The sequence below is a fragment of the Bombyx mori genome, chromosome 1, assembly GCF_030269925.1.
Source record: "Bombyx mori chromosome 1, ASM3026992v2".
In the NCBI taxonomy this organism is placed as follows: domain Eukaryota; kingdom Metazoa; phylum Arthropoda; class Insecta; order Lepidoptera; family Bombycidae; genus Bombyx; species Bombyx mori.
This window is the reverse complement of record NC_085107.1, coordinates 9,431,483-9,449,538: the sequence shown is the minus strand read 5'-3', so window position 1 is coordinate 9,449,538 and position 18,056 is coordinate 9,431,483. Positions and strand designations below refer to the sequence as shown.

Sequence of the window (18,056 nt, the reverse complement as noted above, 5' to 3'; positions counted from 1 at the left end):
CCGGCACTTTGTCCCCCGCTGAGGCGTTCGCGCCCGATAGCGGGGGCAATGGAGTAGGGGGGGGAGCGATGGATGTGGTTCAGTCTTAATGGATCACACCTATCGCTTCCTGCAGGGAAACTTGAACCACTCCGCTGGGGCTCAGGACATGTTGCTCCAGACCATGGCGGAGTGGTCAATTGACGTGGCTGTGGTCGCCGAGCCATACTTCGTTCCCCCAGCGGATGACTGTTGGTTTGGGGACGTTGATGGCTTGGCGGCCATACATATCAGAAGAACCGCGATGGTCCCCCCCCTGGCGATGGTGACCAGGGGCCCCGGGATCGTCGCGGTACAGTTAGAAAATACCGTCGTGATCGGGGTGTACTTTTCTCCGAATCGGCCTACCGTCGAGTTCGAGCGGTTCCTGGACGGGCTAGAGGTGATCGCTCGTCACCTCGCTCCCCGTTCAGTGATACTGGCGGGGGACTTCAATGCGAAGTCTGTCGCTTGGGGTTCCCCATTCACGGACGCTCGTGGTAGGCTGCTGGAGGAATGGGCGGTCGCGGTCGGTCTCTGTATCGTTAATAGGGGCTCGATCGCGACTTGCGTGCGGTGGACGGGCGAGTCTATCGTGGACTTGACGTTCGCGAGCTCGCCCGTCGCGCGGCGCATCCTCGGCTGGAGAGTGGTGGTGGGGGCGGAATCGTTGTCCGATCACCGGTATATCCGGTACGATCTTTCTGCCCCTGCGCCGACGCCGGCTGCAGGTGCCCGCGGGGTTGACCCCCCGCAGAGTGCATCCCGGTCATTCCCTAGGTGGGCACTGAAGCTCCTGAACAGGGAGCTCCTGGTGGAGGCCTCTATGGTGGCGGCGTGGGCGCCCAAGCGCCCACAACCTGTCGATGTGGAAACCGAGGCCGAATGGTTCCGGGGCGCGATGCACCGCATATGTGATGCCTCGATGCCCCGGGTCGGCTCTCGGCACTCTGGACGGCGACAGTCGCCCTGGTGGTCGCCCGAAATTGCAAGACTGCGTGCGGTCTCCATTCGGGCGAGCCGCCGGTGCACTAGACACCGCCGTCGCCGCCGCCTGCGGCGCGACGAGCCCGTCGCGTTCGCGGAGGAGGAAGCTCGGCTGCACCGCGAATATCGCGCTGCGAAGGACGCCCTGCGGCTGGCCATCAGGCGGGCCAAGGAGCAGAACATGGAGAGACTCTTGGAGGCGCTCGAAGCGGATCCGTGGGGGAGCCCATACAAATTGGTACGCGGCAAGTTGCGCCCGTGGGCCCCCTCTATGACTGAGCGTCTCCAGCCCCAGCAGCTGCGGGACATCGTTTCGGCGTTGTTCCCGCAGGAGCGGGAGGGTTTTGTCCCTCCCGCTATGGGCGGGCCGTCTGACACCGTCGACGGCCAAGCTCCTGCTGAGGTGCCCCGTATTACGGAGGCAGAGCTCCGGGTGGCCGTTGTCAAGATGACCGCGAAAGACACGGCCCCCGGCCCGGACGGAGTCCACGGCCGGGTACTGGCCTTGGCCCTCGGTGCCCTGGGGGACCGGCTCCTTGAGCTATATAATGGCTGCTTGGAGTCGGGACGGTTTCCGTCGCTCTGGCGGACGGGTAGACTTGTGTTGTTGAGGAAGGAGGGGCGCCCGGTGGATACAGCCGCCGGATATCGTCCTATCGTGCTGCTGGACGAGGCGGGAAAATTGCTGGAACGTATTCTGGCTGCCCGCATCGTTCGGCACCTGGTCGGGGTGGGGCCTGACCTGTCGGCGGAGCAGTACGGCTTCCGGGAGGGCCGTTCGACCGTGGATGCAATTCTTCGCGTGCGGTCCCTCTCGGACGAGGCCGTCTCTCGGGGTGGGGTGGCGCTGGCGGTGTCTCTTGACATCGCCAACGCATTTAACACTCTGCCCTGGACCGTGATAGGGGGGGCACTGGAGAGGCATGGAGTGCCCCTCTACCTCCGCCGGCTGGTTGGGTCCTATTTGGGGGCCAGGTCGGTCGTATGTACCGGGTACGGTGGGACCCTTCATCGCTTTCCGGTCGTGCGTGGTGTTCCACAGGGGTCGGTTCTCGGCCCCCTCTTGTGGAATATCGGGTACGACTGGGTGCTGAGGGGCGCCCTCCTCCCGGGCCTCCGCGTTATTTGTTACGCGGACGACACGTTGGTCGTGGCCCGGGGGGATGATTTTAGGGAGTCTGCCCGTCTCGCCACAGCGGGAGTGGCCCTCGTCGTCGGAAGGATAAGGAGGCTGGGTCTCGACGTGGCGCTCAATAAATCCGAGGCTCTGTGGTTTCACGGGCCGCGGAGGGCGCCACCCGTTGACACCCACATCGTGGTTGGAGGCGTCCGGATAGGGGTCGGGGTGCAGTTGAAGTACCTCGGCCTCGTGTTGGACAGCCGGTGGGCCTTTCGTGCTCACTTTGCGGAGCTGGTCCCCCGATTGATGGGGACGGCCGGTTCTTTGAGCCGGCTGCTCCCGAATATTGGGGGACCGGATCAGGTTGTGCGCCGTCTCTACGCGGGGGTGGTGCGATCGATGGCCCTGTACGGTGCACCTGTGTGGGCTGAGCCGCGCAACCGGGCCACTATGGCTCGGTTCCTGCGCCGGCCGCAGCGCACCGTTGCCATCAGGGTCATCCGCGGATATCGCACCGTCTCCTTCGAGGCGGCGTGTGTTTTGGCGGGGACGCCGCCATGGGAGCTGGAGGCGGAGTCGCTCGCTGCCGACTATCGGTGGCGCAGCGAGCTTCGTGCTCGGGGCGTGGCGCGTGTCCCCGAGAGTGAGCTGCGGGCGCGGAAGGCCCATTCTCGGCGGTCCGTGCTCGAGTCGTGGTCGAGGCGATTGGCCAACCCCACGTGGGGGCTACGGACCGTCGAGGCGGTTTACCCGGTCTTTGATGACTGGGTGAATCGTGGCGAGGGACGTCTCACCTTTCGTCTGGTGCAGGTGCTGACCGGGCACGGATGCTTCGGGAAGTACCTGCGCCGGATAGGGGCTGAGCCGACGACGAGGTGTCACCATTGTGGACACGACCTGGACACGGCGGAGCATACGCTCGCTGTCTGCCCCGCTTGGGAGGTGCAGCGCCGTGTCCTGGTCGCAAAGATAGGACCTGACTTGTCGCTGCCTGGCGTCGTGGCGTCGATGCTTGGCAGCGATGAGTCATGGAAGGCTATGCTCGACTTCTGCGAGTGCACCATCTCGCAGAAGGAGGCGGCGGGGCGAGTGAGGGAAAGCTCTCCTCACTACGCAGAAACCCGCCGCCGCCGAGCAGGGGGTCGGGACCGGGGTCGTATCCGTGACCTGGCCCCCTAAGAGCTAGGGGTCCCACCCGTTTTGTGCGGGGAGGGACCCAGACGAGGGGTGGCGTGCTCTGCACGCTCACCCGCAATAGGAAGCCGGGTGATGGTAGACCGCGTTCCCCCGACCGCTCTGGGGGAAGGTGTAACGCGGCGCCATCAAAGCGGGCTCTCGGCCCGCTGAACGAGGGAACCGGTGGTCGTTTCGCTGGCGGCCACCGGTCCGGCGTCCGTGGGACGGTGGGATGGATGTAATGTGCTCTGCGTCAACCCTGTCCCGCCGTTTCAATAGCCCCGACTGGGCTCCGGCCCGGTCCGAGGTAGGGCGCCGGTTGTGAGCGGCAGGAGTTTTTAGTAAGGTTCAACTCCCACATACCCCACCTGCCGCGCGGGTGGGGATCCGGCGATTTTCTCCTGTGGAAAAAAAAAAAAAAAAAAAAAAAAAAAAAAAAAAAAAAAAAAAATATACTTAGTCTGGCCATAAATACTGTTACAATTAAAAATAAAAAAATAAAACATAAATATAAAACAATTTAAAGTATAAAAAGCTTATTCGAAGTGATCTCCATTTGCTGCAATACAGTCCTTTAAGCGTTGAGGCCAGTTATCAATAGAAGCACGCACTCTTTCCATGGGAAAATTTTTCACTGTCAATCGTACGGATTGTTTTAGGGACTCCATATTATCATGGCGTTTAGAGCAAGCCGTACTCTCTAAAACTGACCATAAATCATAATCCAGCGGATTAAGATCGGGACTAGACGACGGCCAGTCTTCAGCTCTGATTAAGTCCAAAACGTTCGTTTCCAACCAAGACTGCGTAGACCGAGCTTTATGACCTGGCGCCGAGTCTTGCTGGAAGGACCATTCTTGATTATTAAACACCGCACAATAACAGACATCAGTTTATTGCTAAAAAAGCAAAATAGGACGTTGGCATGAAATTAAAATACTTAAAATTTCTTAAACAGACTTATATTTTTAAAATCACTAATTTACTGTCATAACTGTTATCTCTGTTGTAAAAAAAAATGTTGCGTTCATTGAGATTTCCACAGTGGATCTCATATCTCAAGATAGCTTGTAGCTTTTCCAGTTGCCTTCCAGGATCGGGCATGTTTCTTTTTATGACTGATTTTTAATTACATAGTGCAGGGCATGTTGTTTTTGTATAAGGTGTACTAAGGTCCTCTTGATTATTTTTTCGTAAGGAGGCGCGTACTCGCTGGACTTTGACAAAGCATTCGACGTTTATATTCATGATTGGTTTTGGTTTAATAAACTTTCATTTGACTTTTTTCACTTTATTTTTAATCTGTTCATCTTCTTTCTTGAAATGTTTAGGTATTGTTTCTAAAATTAGGCACATTTAGTAATGTTTTGATGTCTTTTTTTACACAATGAAGAACATAATATATCCTTTGGACAGTGCAATCGCCGAATTCCGGGTTATTAAAAGTATTTAAAGTGTTTTGGAATGCCTTACATAATAACTTAAGTGAGATCAATGAAATCTGTATTTCTTCCTGATAACGTAGTGGTCAATATTAGGAGTGGTGGTACACTATTTCCAAGTTTATTTTTAATGTTCTTATTAAACCAATCCATTACATTTGTTGGTTGTGAATTTGATGTTGTTGTAATGGGTGCTACCGACGTTGAGCGGGTTGAGGGTAACAAAGTGGTTTTCGTACTAAATACTGTAGGCGTAATATATCTAATCGTTAAAGCTGTAGGAGTAATTTTTGTATTTCTCTTAATATTTACATATGTATGTTGACGGAATTTCTTTTTTTTCAGTCTCGGTGATGACGTAGTAAAATTTTGATTATCACTAGAAGATTGTATCAGTTTCTTTGTATAATGCCGTTTTGATGAAAGTGAATTTATGTGTTTTTGTGTAACACTAGTCGTTTTCGTTTCACTATCAAAAACGGAGGAATTCTTCAATCTTAAGTATTTAAAATTTATCGTCGTTAACGATATATTGTTGTTGTTACTCTCCAGTTCTTTTACTGATTTTGTTATCCAGTTCAGCATGGGATTGACGGCTGCATATTTGATTTGAGGTCTTCGGCAATTCATACCAACCGTAATACCTAACAGGCGTTCATTCAGTAAAAGAGGTAATCCCTGAACAGAAGGACATCTTGAGGGGTTTTTTAAATAATTATAATTATTAGTACACACATAGTATCTCGAAACAAACCCGTGAGTGGAGCAGGGTTCGATTATAGTTTCATGTAAACCTGATTTCGTTTTCAACCGTATTTTTGCTTTCAATCCAAATGTAGAATATACATCAACGGCGTTAAGTTTGACACTTGTTATCCCTGAATTAGCTTCCGGTACATATATAAGACCGATGCCATTAAATTTAAGGGCTCCGCCTAATAAATTGTAATTATTATTCTCGATTGAAATCATTTGGCACGAATTTGCACAATATTCTGTAGTTATTATTATTTTAGGTGAAACAAAAGTTCCAAAGCAACACTGATTGGTTTGAGGTCGGCATGCATCACATATAAGTCGAAAAATGTCAACGATTTCACTGCCCTTTAAAACGGACACGATTTCATTCAAAACGAAAACACACAGTAAAAAAGCTAATTTCATTGTAGGCTCATAAAAAATTTAACATTATTTTCGCGATAAAATTTTTAGTTTACTTTATGTTTTGCTTTTATTTATTTTATTTGAATACTATTTACAGCGTTCCTATGTTAAAAGGGATTCTAAAAATTCTACCATAATAATATGTAGATAGCTGCGTTGTGTTTTCGTAGGATTTGATGCTTTCAAACTTCGATCAATAAGCTTTCAAATATAATTTTGTAGGACTTTAGCCATTACGTCAATAGTTTAGCACGTTCGGTATCTATAGTGCTGTGTTTTCAGCGTAAACCGAGTCGCAAATGTCGGCTCTTGACTTGAATGTTCCTTGTTTTGTAGTCCAATCAATAACGGATGTAGGTAAAAATACGTAAAAATCACAAAACAAACAAAACTAAATGTTATAAATTTCGATACGATCTATGTATCGTTTCCGAAAGAATACGGTTGTCTTTTTCTCTGCTATTGCTTTATCATGGAATTAGTATAAACTTACAGCAGTCTCGTAGTCATCATCGATCTCCATCAAAGATCCCCATGACCAATAAATACTATGCTGCCCGCTTTCACCACTGCAACACGCTATGGCTATAACACTAACCTGTGGCACGACAATGTGACCTGTCACGGCTTTAAGCAGATGCGCTGTAAGATGTGGCAATTTGATTGTGCCTTTCAGTGAGGACAACCCCTCAACAGGAGGTCACAACATTTATAAAACAATGTCCTTTCATTTTAGCCTTTTATTATAGCTTCACATTAATAATTTAATAGCCAATACCTTAGGATGTCGCTTCCCTCTTGAGAGTCCGTGCGGGTAGGTACCACCACCCTGTGTATTTCAGTCGTGAAGCAGTAATGCGTTTCGATTTGAAGGGTGGGGGAGCCGTTGTAACTATACCTGAGACCTTAGAACTTATATCTCAACGTGGTTGGCGCATTTACGTTGTAGATGGCTTCAGTAACCACTTAACACCAGGTGGGCTGTGAGCTCGTCCACCCATCTAAGCAATAACAATTAAATAAATAATAAATGATTGCCTGTGGTCTATAATTTCGCATTGATGAAAAGTCATGAGACATTGCATTAATATCTCAATATCAATAAAGAATAATAACGAAAGCAATCGATTTAGCTTATCTGTGTGTTTAAAAATATTATGTACGTAGCTATCGGGCAACCTCTTAAATCAAGGCAGAGTTTCTCAACGTATACCGATTCGTAACGCGTGAGATACAGCTGATCATCGATGATTCGTTTTGAGTGCACCATTTTATCAATTAATGTGGCGCCGGCGCCAACTCGATTCCGAATAACATTCCGCGCGTGCCACAGGAAAGTGCATTCATGAATTTATACACAACAAACAAGGTCTCGTAGTACTTGATTATATTTATCACGCGCCGCTGCCCCGAAATAGAGCTTTTCATAAACAATGCAAACCATTGGTGAAATACTATCGACCCGCACCGCATTAGCTAAATTAATCAATTTGTGAATGCGATATTCTGGTCCGTACTAAACATAAACCATCACCATATATCAAGATAGCGTCATTGAGTTATGCGGATGGGCCTGTTATTAAAATACCAACAATGTGCCAACTTCAATTGCAATAGACTAGTTCCGAATTCGAAATCAAAATCAGCTGGAGTTGTATGTGCGTAGTAAGAACGATATTGCCGTCATCACAACAGAGTAATTTTATAAAAAACAAATTAGCTACACGTATTCATTAAATTGATCAGCCTCGATCCGATTGGTCTTTAGATCATTCAACTAGCATAGCATTGTAACATTAAAATTTGTTCAGAATAGTTACGAAAGCAATCCGAAAAAAATAATCAGAGAAGCACTGTATTATTTATGACTTTTACATTTAGTTTATTATTAGTTTTCCAATAATATAATAATAATTTCATATAAACCTTATCCGCACAATTACGAACACAATGGAAAATAAATCAGTCAAATCGGTCGAGCCCTTATCAAGTAATGCCCCATCATACATGTCGCAGTTGATTTTTATTCGTATAACATAGATACATCAATTTTATACGCTGTGTAAGAGAACGGTTTTTTTCCCTACCTAAGCTGATAGCCTTGAGAGGCTATTTCATCGTAACGTTAACTAGTAGGAGAGCTCACGGGGCTCTAACCGGAGTGATGGTAACACTGACCCTAGCAAGAGCAGTGCTTCGCAGAATCTACCACCGGTCGGAAACGCGACCCACTGAGAAAATCCGGCGAGAAACTCAGTGGTCTGTGTCTATGGGTTAATTCGCTTGTCGAGCCCTTCGTCGCAATCGACGTGCTCGACGAGGACGGTGACCGGAGAGAACGGTATTCGCGAACGAAAACAGTTGGTGATTTCTGCGATGATAATATTAAAAATGTCAATGGATACCTTACCTTGAATTGCTTCGGTGGCTTTTTTCATAGGACGCGATGTAACAAATGGAAATGCACGTGGTCAAAGTTTGTGGTTTAGTCATAAAGACTAAGCGTGAACTGAACTTAATGCCATCGCTCTTCGCTGTGTGTATATTGCCAAGTGCAAGTTTCTTAAAGTTATAAATGGTTAAGTGAACGAAAAATATGAGAATGAAGTTTTTCGCATTCAGCTCGGGTTAAAAATGCCTATGTACAATTATTATATTATGAGATACGTATATGAGTATGTTAATTATATGTTATTATATAATAATATATTATAAGATAATTTACGGAATAAGGAACACAGGGGTATGAAAATGGTATATATAATATATAAATGCTACGCCTTTACAATAATTTCATTAGTGTCACATTACTCAAGGTGAACTAGGGAAACTAGGGAATGCATTAGAGTGCTTATAAAACGCAACCCGTATTTCTTCTTTAGCTGAATTTACTAAATTAGGTTTAGTTTATGTTCATGTTGAGGTTACAGTTTGGGAAAGGATTTTTTAACACTCGATTTTATATTGCTTCGCCTTGCTTAATTAACCAGCCGCTTAAACTTACAGTGAGCTTACAGCCCATATGGCGTTGAGTGGTTATTGAAGCTCATAGATATCCACTTCAACATTTGCATTAGACGCCTTTAGCTCTAACGCTAGGAGCAAGCTCAGAGACCCAGGTACACGTACTCGTTGAACAGACCAAAGAGTTCGACGGGAAACCTAACCCATACATCAGCCCGCTGAGTTTCGCCGGATATTCCCAAAGGGTCGCGATTCCGATCCGAGATTCATTCGCGAAGTAGCTACTCTTGAGTTATTAGGTCTGTTTTAGGGGCGCTCGGGTAGCTGTTAGCAAATCCTACCCCTCCTGGTTGAGCCCCTGCTCGCCCACCTGTCCCGGTGAAACTGGAAATGCCTCCGGGCTACCAGTAATCCTTCAATAATAAACAAAAGATATCCAACGTAGATGCCGTAGCCCAACTTGAGATGTGATGTATTAATTGAATGGTATAACGAGTAGCACCACCTGTGTGGGTTTCCAATACCCTACCTACCACTAATATACTAAGTAATATTTTCGTCGTTACTTATGGCATAATTCAGAGTAGTATTTATATATGGTGGGTCACTTGGTGGTACTTAGACTTAAAAATTACCCACAGGAACAAATTAAAAACTGAAGAGTTTACAAAGAACAAAAAAGAGGAAATAGATGTATATGGGTCTACCACAGGGCATGTTGTCAGCATAAAAAGGCAGTAGCGACACAGAAATAGGCGGGATTTCACCATCCCAGAAGTATCGCTTAAAGTCTTACGGCAGCTGTTTTTAGGATTGAAGCAATTTAAACAACTTTTCCCAAAGTCAGAGGCAATATTTCGGTTGTGCTGCTTATGGATTCCGGTAACCAAGTCACAGCAGATCAGCTTTGAGATGTTTGTTTATGCACACCTTTTTCTGATCAGTTGACTGAGCAGAAAATAAAAACACGTAATTTTTTAATATTATAATTATCAATTTAGTACACGATAATGCGTACGAAAAGGTAAGCTTAAATTTTTCTCAAGCAAAATGTAATCAATTCAAAGATTTTATTATAATTCATCGGTAGGTACATGTTCACAATAATATATAGAGTATTATAATAGTGAAAAACTGCTATTTAATGTACATTACAAATTTTAATTAGCACGGAATTTTGGAGGTCCGTAGGTTTCATGTGGGACTCCTTGACTAGTAGATATAGTATTCACATCGTCCAACAAGAGACTAGAGGGCGTGGAGCTAACTGTACCGCTGCCACTGATAGCCGTGCTGCTTTCAGGTACGCTGGACACGGAAGAGATGCTTGAAATAGGGGAGTTACTGAGAACGCTAGAGTCAGAAAGGCTTAAAGAAGGATGAGCGCTAAATGAATCAGAACCAGAAGGTTGATTAACAGCAACTGTTTGAGTTCCGAAGCTGCCCACAGAAGCAGGGATTTCTACTGGGGAATCAGACAGCTGTTCCGTGTAGTGCCCAAGTGGAATAGGAGAAGGTGATGATACTCCAAAGACTCCAAGAGAACCGGATCCGAAGTTAGAACCAGAGTCAAGTATGGTCTGAGCTCCAGACCCAAAGACGTTTTGTGGTGAATCGTCAAGCCCGGAAAAAGATACAGACTGTTCTTTGTTGTAGTCGTTAACGATGTTGTTAATGACCGCTTGCGAATCTTCCTTATTTTTGTACTTGACGAAGAACACCTCAGGTTTGCTTGGTGGTTTTTGTTCAATTTTTGGTACAAGAATATCTTGGACTTCTTCGGGTTTCTTGGACAAGACGTAAACAATAGTTTTCTCTTCCTGTTGTTGGGGTACGGGAATAATTTGGGGAGTACGGGTTTGAGAAGGTGTTTTTACAAAAATGATTTTATAGTGTTTTTGGGCAGGCGGGAGTACAATAGGAGGGCGTGGTCTTGGTATTTCGGGTTCTTCAGGAGCAGCGTGTACATAGAAGTGCTTGTAGACTTGAGTTGGTTGTTGTTGTACGTAGTGTTCTTGATATTTGCTGGCAGCACTTGTTTTGTATTGATTATAATTATAGGTAGGAATCAAGCTTTGCGATAGGTCAGCTCCGATTGTAGAATATATCGGGCTAACTGAGACTTCCGAGTTCGAGCCACTGCTGGTAGAAATCGGATAGTACAATCCGTTGAAACCAGCGCCAGAGGTAGAATAATATGGGTAGTAGTTATTGGTTAATCCACTGCCAGCCGAATTAGCGTCACCAAAGTAATATCCAGATCCAGATGCATGGTTTCGGTAGCCAGTCGAACCAAAAGTGGATCCCAAGCTTGACCCTTTATAGCTGTAACCGGAAGATAGTCCAGATAATCCGGACAGCCCGGACAACCCGGACAACCCGGACAGCCCGGACGACCCGGACAGCCCGGACGACCCGGAAAATCCAGAGATATCGCCTAATTTAGAGCTTTGTTGGTGAGAGGAACTTTCACCTAGTTGGTATGATGGATATCCATAAGAGGTTTGTGGGGCTTTGTAGTCATAGCCTAGATGACTAACATCGGCCAAAGCCACTGCTAACGTAAAACCCAGAATCTGAAACAAAAAAGTTTTTTTAATTATAAAATACCGAAAACGGGGCTATTAGTCTCTAGCGTTCTTAACAACTCATTATTAAAAGCTCATTACAACTATTTAAAAATAAGGTATTTTTACGTGTGGTCCGATACAAATGCAGCAAGGTTTATGTCAGCAAAGCAGAATGTCAGTTAATACGGGACCGATCGAGTCATTAATCGCCTCTCTGTGTTTGTAGAAATGTTGCAACATGCCCGTAAAGCCATTTTAAAATGTACGTGTGTGGAGGAGTCTCCTCCGGAATTTGACTAGTTATCCTAGACATCAAAATCATTTATTTTAAAGTTTAAAAGGTTTATGATAATCAGAATTAAAAGAAACGAATGGACAGTATTCTTTATTTTTCTGATTAGTATGTAAGTAAAATCTTGATAGGCATCTAATTATTACATTTTTTTAGTATGAGTAACAAAACAAAATGTAAATTAGTTCGGACGAGTTTGAATGTTTGAATTGTTTAAATAGATACCTTTTTAATCGCACGTTCAAGTGTTTTGTTTTCGTACAACGCGAGAAAGTGTGTACAGGAAGGTCGAATACTACGCCCACGTGTGTTCTGTTATTCCGTATTATAATATGTTATGTCTCGGAACCCTAAGTACCGCGGCAAGCGTTGTTACGTAACCGATGGCCAAGACTTTGGGTCAACGATGCGAGTGCGATGAACTTGAACTATCAAGTACACGGTTCCGCGGTCTGGATTGTAACCGAAAGATTTTGATCTAAAATGGTACCTTTAAAAATTTTATAGCTTATTAGATAGAAAATGGAATGCTCATGTATTTTGATTCAAATATTTAAAGGTTACAAATTACGTGTTTTGCGGTTTAACACTGACAGGTAAAAAGAACCGGATCTAAACGAAAATCTTTTATGAGTGTTTAAAATATTGAATTTTAATACCTATACGTTAAATGGTTGCGGTTAGATTTTTTTTTCTATTTTTGGATGGATTTGTGTGTGATTTATCTATTTAATAATTATAAAAATAAATGCAAAATGAAAGGGCTATTAAATACAGGTTGATTGAAATTGACGAACCCCAAAATTATGTTAAACTTATTATATTACGTGTAACGTGCTGATATGTATTAATACTTAATTTGGTAACAAAAGATTAAGGTCATAAACAGTAAAATCTATAGGCACGTTGCAGACACCCCTTTTATTTCTCTTTGTTTTTTGTCATCGCATTCGTATTTAACTGAGTCAATAATATTGTAGTGCTTCTGATCTTTGATACCCGCTTTAGAAGAAACGCGAGTACAAAGAAATTTGAGGAATACGTATTTAAAGTTCTTTTGTTCCAATTCTATGAACCCTCTCAAATAGAGTACGAAAATTACAAGCAAATTTGATTAAAATATTTAATCAGTCAAAAGTAAAAATCTACTTATCCTATAAAAACTTAGTATAAGTGTGGATGTCTTTTGCTTTAAAAATTTTCATAACTATTTTTTTCTGATAATTTCCCAATGATGTGATTTTCGTAATTTTTGTTACTTAGTACTGATTAAACCAATGTTGCATCCAATGATTGATGGTGATTATAACGCCATTCCAATTCTGGGACTGCCATATCTATTTAGTTTTTCGGATCTACTCTACCTAAATTCAGAAATATAACAAATACAATATAATAAAATACAATAATTTTCGACCATACACGGTAGGCAGTGGCTTGACTTTGCCCCTGACATTTCTGAGATTCAGGACCGACGTTAAGCACTTTTCATTATGTGGGCCGCATGCTCGTCACCCAACAAGGGCAATAAAAAAACCATTCCACGTCTCCCACTACCGTCCTGATCCTCTCCGCCTACATAAACGATTAAAAAGGCCTATTACCGTAAATAGTAGCAACAATATTTACCATTATGTAAATGATAATGATATATTTCAAAGAATATTATGTAAATAAGGATTTTATTAATTCAATCAATAGTCTTGATCACATTCCATAATTCATGAGGATATATGCATAGATATACACTTTAAAATAACAAAGTGGACATTAATTGACCTCTGTCTAAAATATTATTGTTATTTCGAGACGTAAAAATACTTCTAAATGACCTCTTCTTATTCTGTATTTTAATTAGGTGTAGGTGTTGCAAAGGACTAAAAATGATATCATATCTAAAATTCTAAAGCATAGTCGACTCGAAGCTTTGAAAATGTTTTCTTATTAGTGCAATACAAAAATATACAGTAACTTAATCATAATATTATAACCCATTCAGTATAGTATAAAGTTGAAAAAAAAAGAATGCTAATTTTAATCTGTAGTCAAATAAAACAAAACTTTTAAATTACCCGAAATTTAAGAAACAAGTACTCGTATATTAAAGTTTACTACTATACACGAATAACAAATAAATTAATGAATTTTTTGTAGATTATTTTTATTTAAAAAAAATATATGAAGATACGATATCTATCGGTGATGTATGTATGTGTTAAAAAAGAGGCAAATACATAAAAGCTTTTGTGAATTATTACATATATTTTTTATTTAAATTCGTTTAAAATTTTCCATGGGGCGGTTATTTCATTAAAATTTTAATCAATTTCAGGTTACTGAAATTGAAAATTCATTTATCAACAGTTATTTTTTCGAGCAACCTGGGGAAGTCATCTTGTCAACATAATATATTTAATTAGTCAGTCTCTTAAAAATACTATAATTATGTACTTAAATATATTTCGGATAATTTATTCGCTGCTATTCAAATAGATTAAAAAAAATCTACTGATTGCGGTTTTGCCCCGAAAGAGACAAAGCCGTATAAAATATTTAGACATAATATTTGAAGAGCATCTTTATGTTATGCAATGTAATTATTAGATTTCATTTCTGTTGACAATGATGTCTTCGAAAATAAATATGCCTTGCGTATCTATTAGCGTCATCGGAATATTAAGCACACCTTATATCTTTCATTGATCATCGTAATAAACTGTTTAAATATTTTACGAACACTATTCAAGTGATGCATGTAAAAATTTCAACATCAAACATGTGTGATTGTAACATCAAGGATACAAAAAAAATAATCAGGGTCTAATAAATTAGGAATTTGTGTTTACGTACGATATTAAATGTTATAAATGCGGATACATTTAATGAAATGAATAAAATTAGAACGAACAAAATATTTCCCACTAATTAAGTATTCGGGCCAAAAATGTGCGACAAGAATTTCATCAATTATTTATATTTAATACAGCACAGAAACTTGACGTTGAAATTAGAAATAATAATAGTTTTATTTCGATCCATGAAAACTTCGCATCGCAAACCAAGCTACGTTTTATTGTGTGGATTAGAATCTGCTTTCGTTTTTTTTTTTTATAAACATTAAAAGATAAATGGCAAATATGAAGAAAAAAAAATCACAAATAGTGTTGAATACATACCCAAAGCGTGAGCATGATGTAGCGTCAGCGCTCCGAACGAGACAGATAAACCTCCGAAGCACGTGAGGCGTCAAGTGTCGTGCCGGTTGTAGAGCTGCCTCTTAAATACTTCTCCGATATTTGAACTACCAACTCACCTGCCCAGTTGTCCGTCCGGATCCGACACACAAGGTTATGTCAATGGGTTCACGCGTTACAATAAACAGGGTAATTTTTATGTTTATTCATTAAAAAAAACCTGATTTAGTTTGTAAAAGAAGTCCAGAAAGTAAATTCTTTTAATTTATTGAAAACTAGTTTCGAAGCCATTAATACCTACATAATAGTATTTTTGAACTATCTATTATACACTAATGTGAGATTTTAGTTAAGGTGTGTCGGTTTGTTGAGGCTGATGATCCCGTCTGTGTGTTTATTTATTTGACGGAGCATAAAAAAAACGGAATTGATCGATTTTGATGAAACTCATCAGACGAGGGCAGATTATGTCGGCTGTTCTACAACAATGTGAATACCGCGGCTCATCTTGAAGCATTGGGTCGAAGTCTTGATTGTATTAAAATAAAGGCTATTTAACTCTTCGGAGCGAAGAGTGTGATTGCTTTATGGCTAAAATAAAACAGGCCCGAAACAAACTGACTATCAGTAATGATGGTATGATCAAACTGAATTTTGTAATTCTATTTAATACGAATTCTATTATATTTTAGCACAATCTAAAGCAACCATTTATTGATATATTAAAATCGTTTTATTTATTCCTTATTATATTATATTATAACAATTAAAAAAAAGTGAGCTCCATTTCTTTTTAAATAATACATTCATGTCAAACAATTTCAATTTTGGAAAACACATATCAAAATTAAAAAATAATAATTGTCTGCTACATTGGGCGCACCTAGTGTATAAAATTCTCGTTAAACACATATTTTGTTACTATCGAACTTAGGCGAGCGGATGGTCCACGAGGCTGTTGGGAGGAGCTCATAATCATAGCATGGCTACCACCCACATATTACGAATGCTGCTCTAACTCTTAATTCCTTTCTTATTCATCGAAACTTGAGATTTGACAATAGCGGGAAAGGCAGGAAATAGCAAGTAGCACATGACAAGCTATTGCCAGATGCTCCTACCGGTTACTACAAATTACTCGAGAATCACAACATCGAATAGACAAAGAAGACGAAAGTAAGTACGTCGAAGTAAGACGAAGTACAGTGAATGACTTTGAGGAGACAAGAAAGTACATATAGGTATATGTATAATACATAAATGTACATCTATCTACATTGAAATAATTAAGCAGAGTACTTTACCGAACCATTTCGAGTTCTTCGATATGTTGTCCATCCGCAAATATATATGTACATACATACATGCTTGTATTATACCCATTAATCGCTCTTGATAACGCCCGGGACTTTGTTTTATTTCATTTCGTGGCATGTTGAAGGGAATTTCCATTTCGCTTGTACATATATTAAGTCGCCACAATTTACCAAATGTCATGTTAATTTAAATTGCTTTACATATTGGTTATGCAATACCCATGTATTTCGAAATACGACGTAAATTTCATTCAGTTGGACTTTTGTCCATTAATATTGGAATTCTTTGATGTTACCAAGACGTAAGATTAGAAGGCTATTATAATAAATTCGAAATACTTTAAAGGACAGTATTCAAATTTCGTTTAAATAATATAACATATCGCATGAATCTCTCCGCATAATTTGATTAGCATCACACCATTTCCATACACATTTTACAATATTTTCTGCGCAATACGTCTGCCTTATTTTTATTTCACACTACAATTTATAAGTGAATAATAAATATTTTTATAATTTTTCAAATACTGATAATGAACTGAACACCAAACATTTTCGTATTCAGTAATTATTCTGTAGTCATAATTTTGTTTTACGACAAAATTGAAATGTCTCTTAAATAGAATGAAGTTTTCAATTAAAAAAAAAATATTTTGTCGATTTAGACCCGGCATTCAAAAATAGTTTCATCAGAAGTAATTTCAAATAAAAAATATATTAAGTACGAATCGTGTGTACTGAAATCTTTAAAAAGAGTTTTACCGTGTACAAATTTAAATTTAAAAAAAAACGAGACATGTAATTTCTGATGTCGTCTTGGTAGAAAGTGACTCACTTGAACTTATAAAAGTTAAATTGTCGGTATATAATTATACCAGTTTAAAACAGCTATGTCCTTTTCATTTGACATTAACATTTCTTTTGATTCATTCGCCGTATCCGAGTGCGAGTGTTCAGGATTTTGAACGCGTTGACATATTAAATAGTCTCACATAACATTTAATATTATTGTATCATTTGCTTGATGACTAAGCAGCAGCGAAACAATCAAATAGGTATCCCAATTTGGAGGGTGGGGCGCAACTGCCATAGAAAGTCAACTTTGGCTTAATTTCTGAAGTCGGGTCTCGCTTTTTGAATTTAGCTTTGAAGAAATCGGTACCAGCGTGCATCATTTGCGCGACAGCAACACCAATATGGTCTCATCGCTTAATAAGATTACATGTGCGTCTTTTAAGCAACAACGGCTTTAGTTACAGTGTGGTATTTTAGGTATATATTATGTATGTTCATTTGATCGTTTTAATCTGATTGCGGAAGCTTTGCTTAGAATTTAGATCATCAGCAGCCCACGGTCGTCCACTGCTGGACATAGGCCTTTCCCAATTTAAGTCAGTGAGGCCGGTATTCGCCGCTTTATTCATTCATTTTTATCTTATCCTTACCCTTGCTATGAATTTCCAGCGATGTTTTTTTGTAAAATTTTGCAACGTAACAGAACTTTCTTATTCTTACAGTTAGGTGTACATAGATGTTACTAAGTTACGGGGTAAGTAAATTTTTAACAACACGTTTTGAAATTCGTTCATTATCACAAAAAAAAAAGCTATAAAAAACGAATCACTCGTAGAGGTTATTAAAATATAATTGATGAGGTAGCCGAAAAAAAGTTATTTCTTATTTATATGCCTTAGCCGGTTTTCTTAATTTGTTTCAAAATTGAAATAAACATTCTATCGTTAAATATCCACCAATTGAATAGAATAACCTACGATCGAATTTTAGCGTGTAACTTGTAATTGAAGTATCT

At 41.2% G+C, this 18,056-nt stretch overlaps 1 protein-coding gene and 1 long non-coding RNA gene across 3 annotated transcripts; one reads left to right on the top strand and one right to left on the bottom strand.

The window, feature by feature from the left end:
* Positions 1-4,571: 4,571 nt before the first annotated feature.
* Positions 4,572-5,964, top strand: LOC110385820 (uncharacterized). The gene is made up of 4 exons (XR_002431071.3): positions 4,572-4,786; positions 5,089-5,244; positions 5,321-5,414; positions 5,760-5,964. It is a non-coding gene; the product is annotated as an uncharacterized LOC110385820 (long non-coding RNA).
* A 3,960-nt stretch (positions 5,965-9,924) lies between these two features.
* Positions 9,925-16,827, bottom strand: CPT1 (cuticular protein tweedle motif 1). Of its 2 annotated transcripts, none has more exons than XM_021350303.3 (2): positions 16,232-16,827; positions 9,925-11,447 (listed from the first exon to the last, which is right to left on the bottom strand). In XM_021350303.3, exons 1-2 carry the CDS (start codon positions 16,283-16,285, stop codon positions 10,032-10,034), a joined length of 1,470 nt encoding a protein of 489 aa, XP_021205978.1. In that variant the 5' UTR covers positions 16,286-16,827; the 3' UTR covers positions 9,925-10,031. The 2 variants fall into 2 exon arrangements, with proteins under 2 accessions (XP_021205978.1, NP_001166628.1); NM_001173157.1 differs by lacking the exon at positions 16,232-16,827 and adding an exon at positions 14,910-14,987 and having other exon boundaries at positions 9,983-11,447.
* Between the last annotated feature and the right edge of the window lie 1,229 nt (positions 16,828-18,056).

Bases quoted from the DNA above. Each gene is read 5' to 3' on its own strand.
- CPT1 (XM_021350303.3), bottom strand. From the start codon at position 16,285: ATGTACATATATATTTGCGGATGGACAACATATCGAAGAACTCGAAAT. The intron at 11,448-16,231 runs GTAAAGTACTCT...TTTTTGTTTCAG, and splicing joins GAAGAACTCGAAATGGTTCG to ATTCTGGGTTTTACGTTAGC.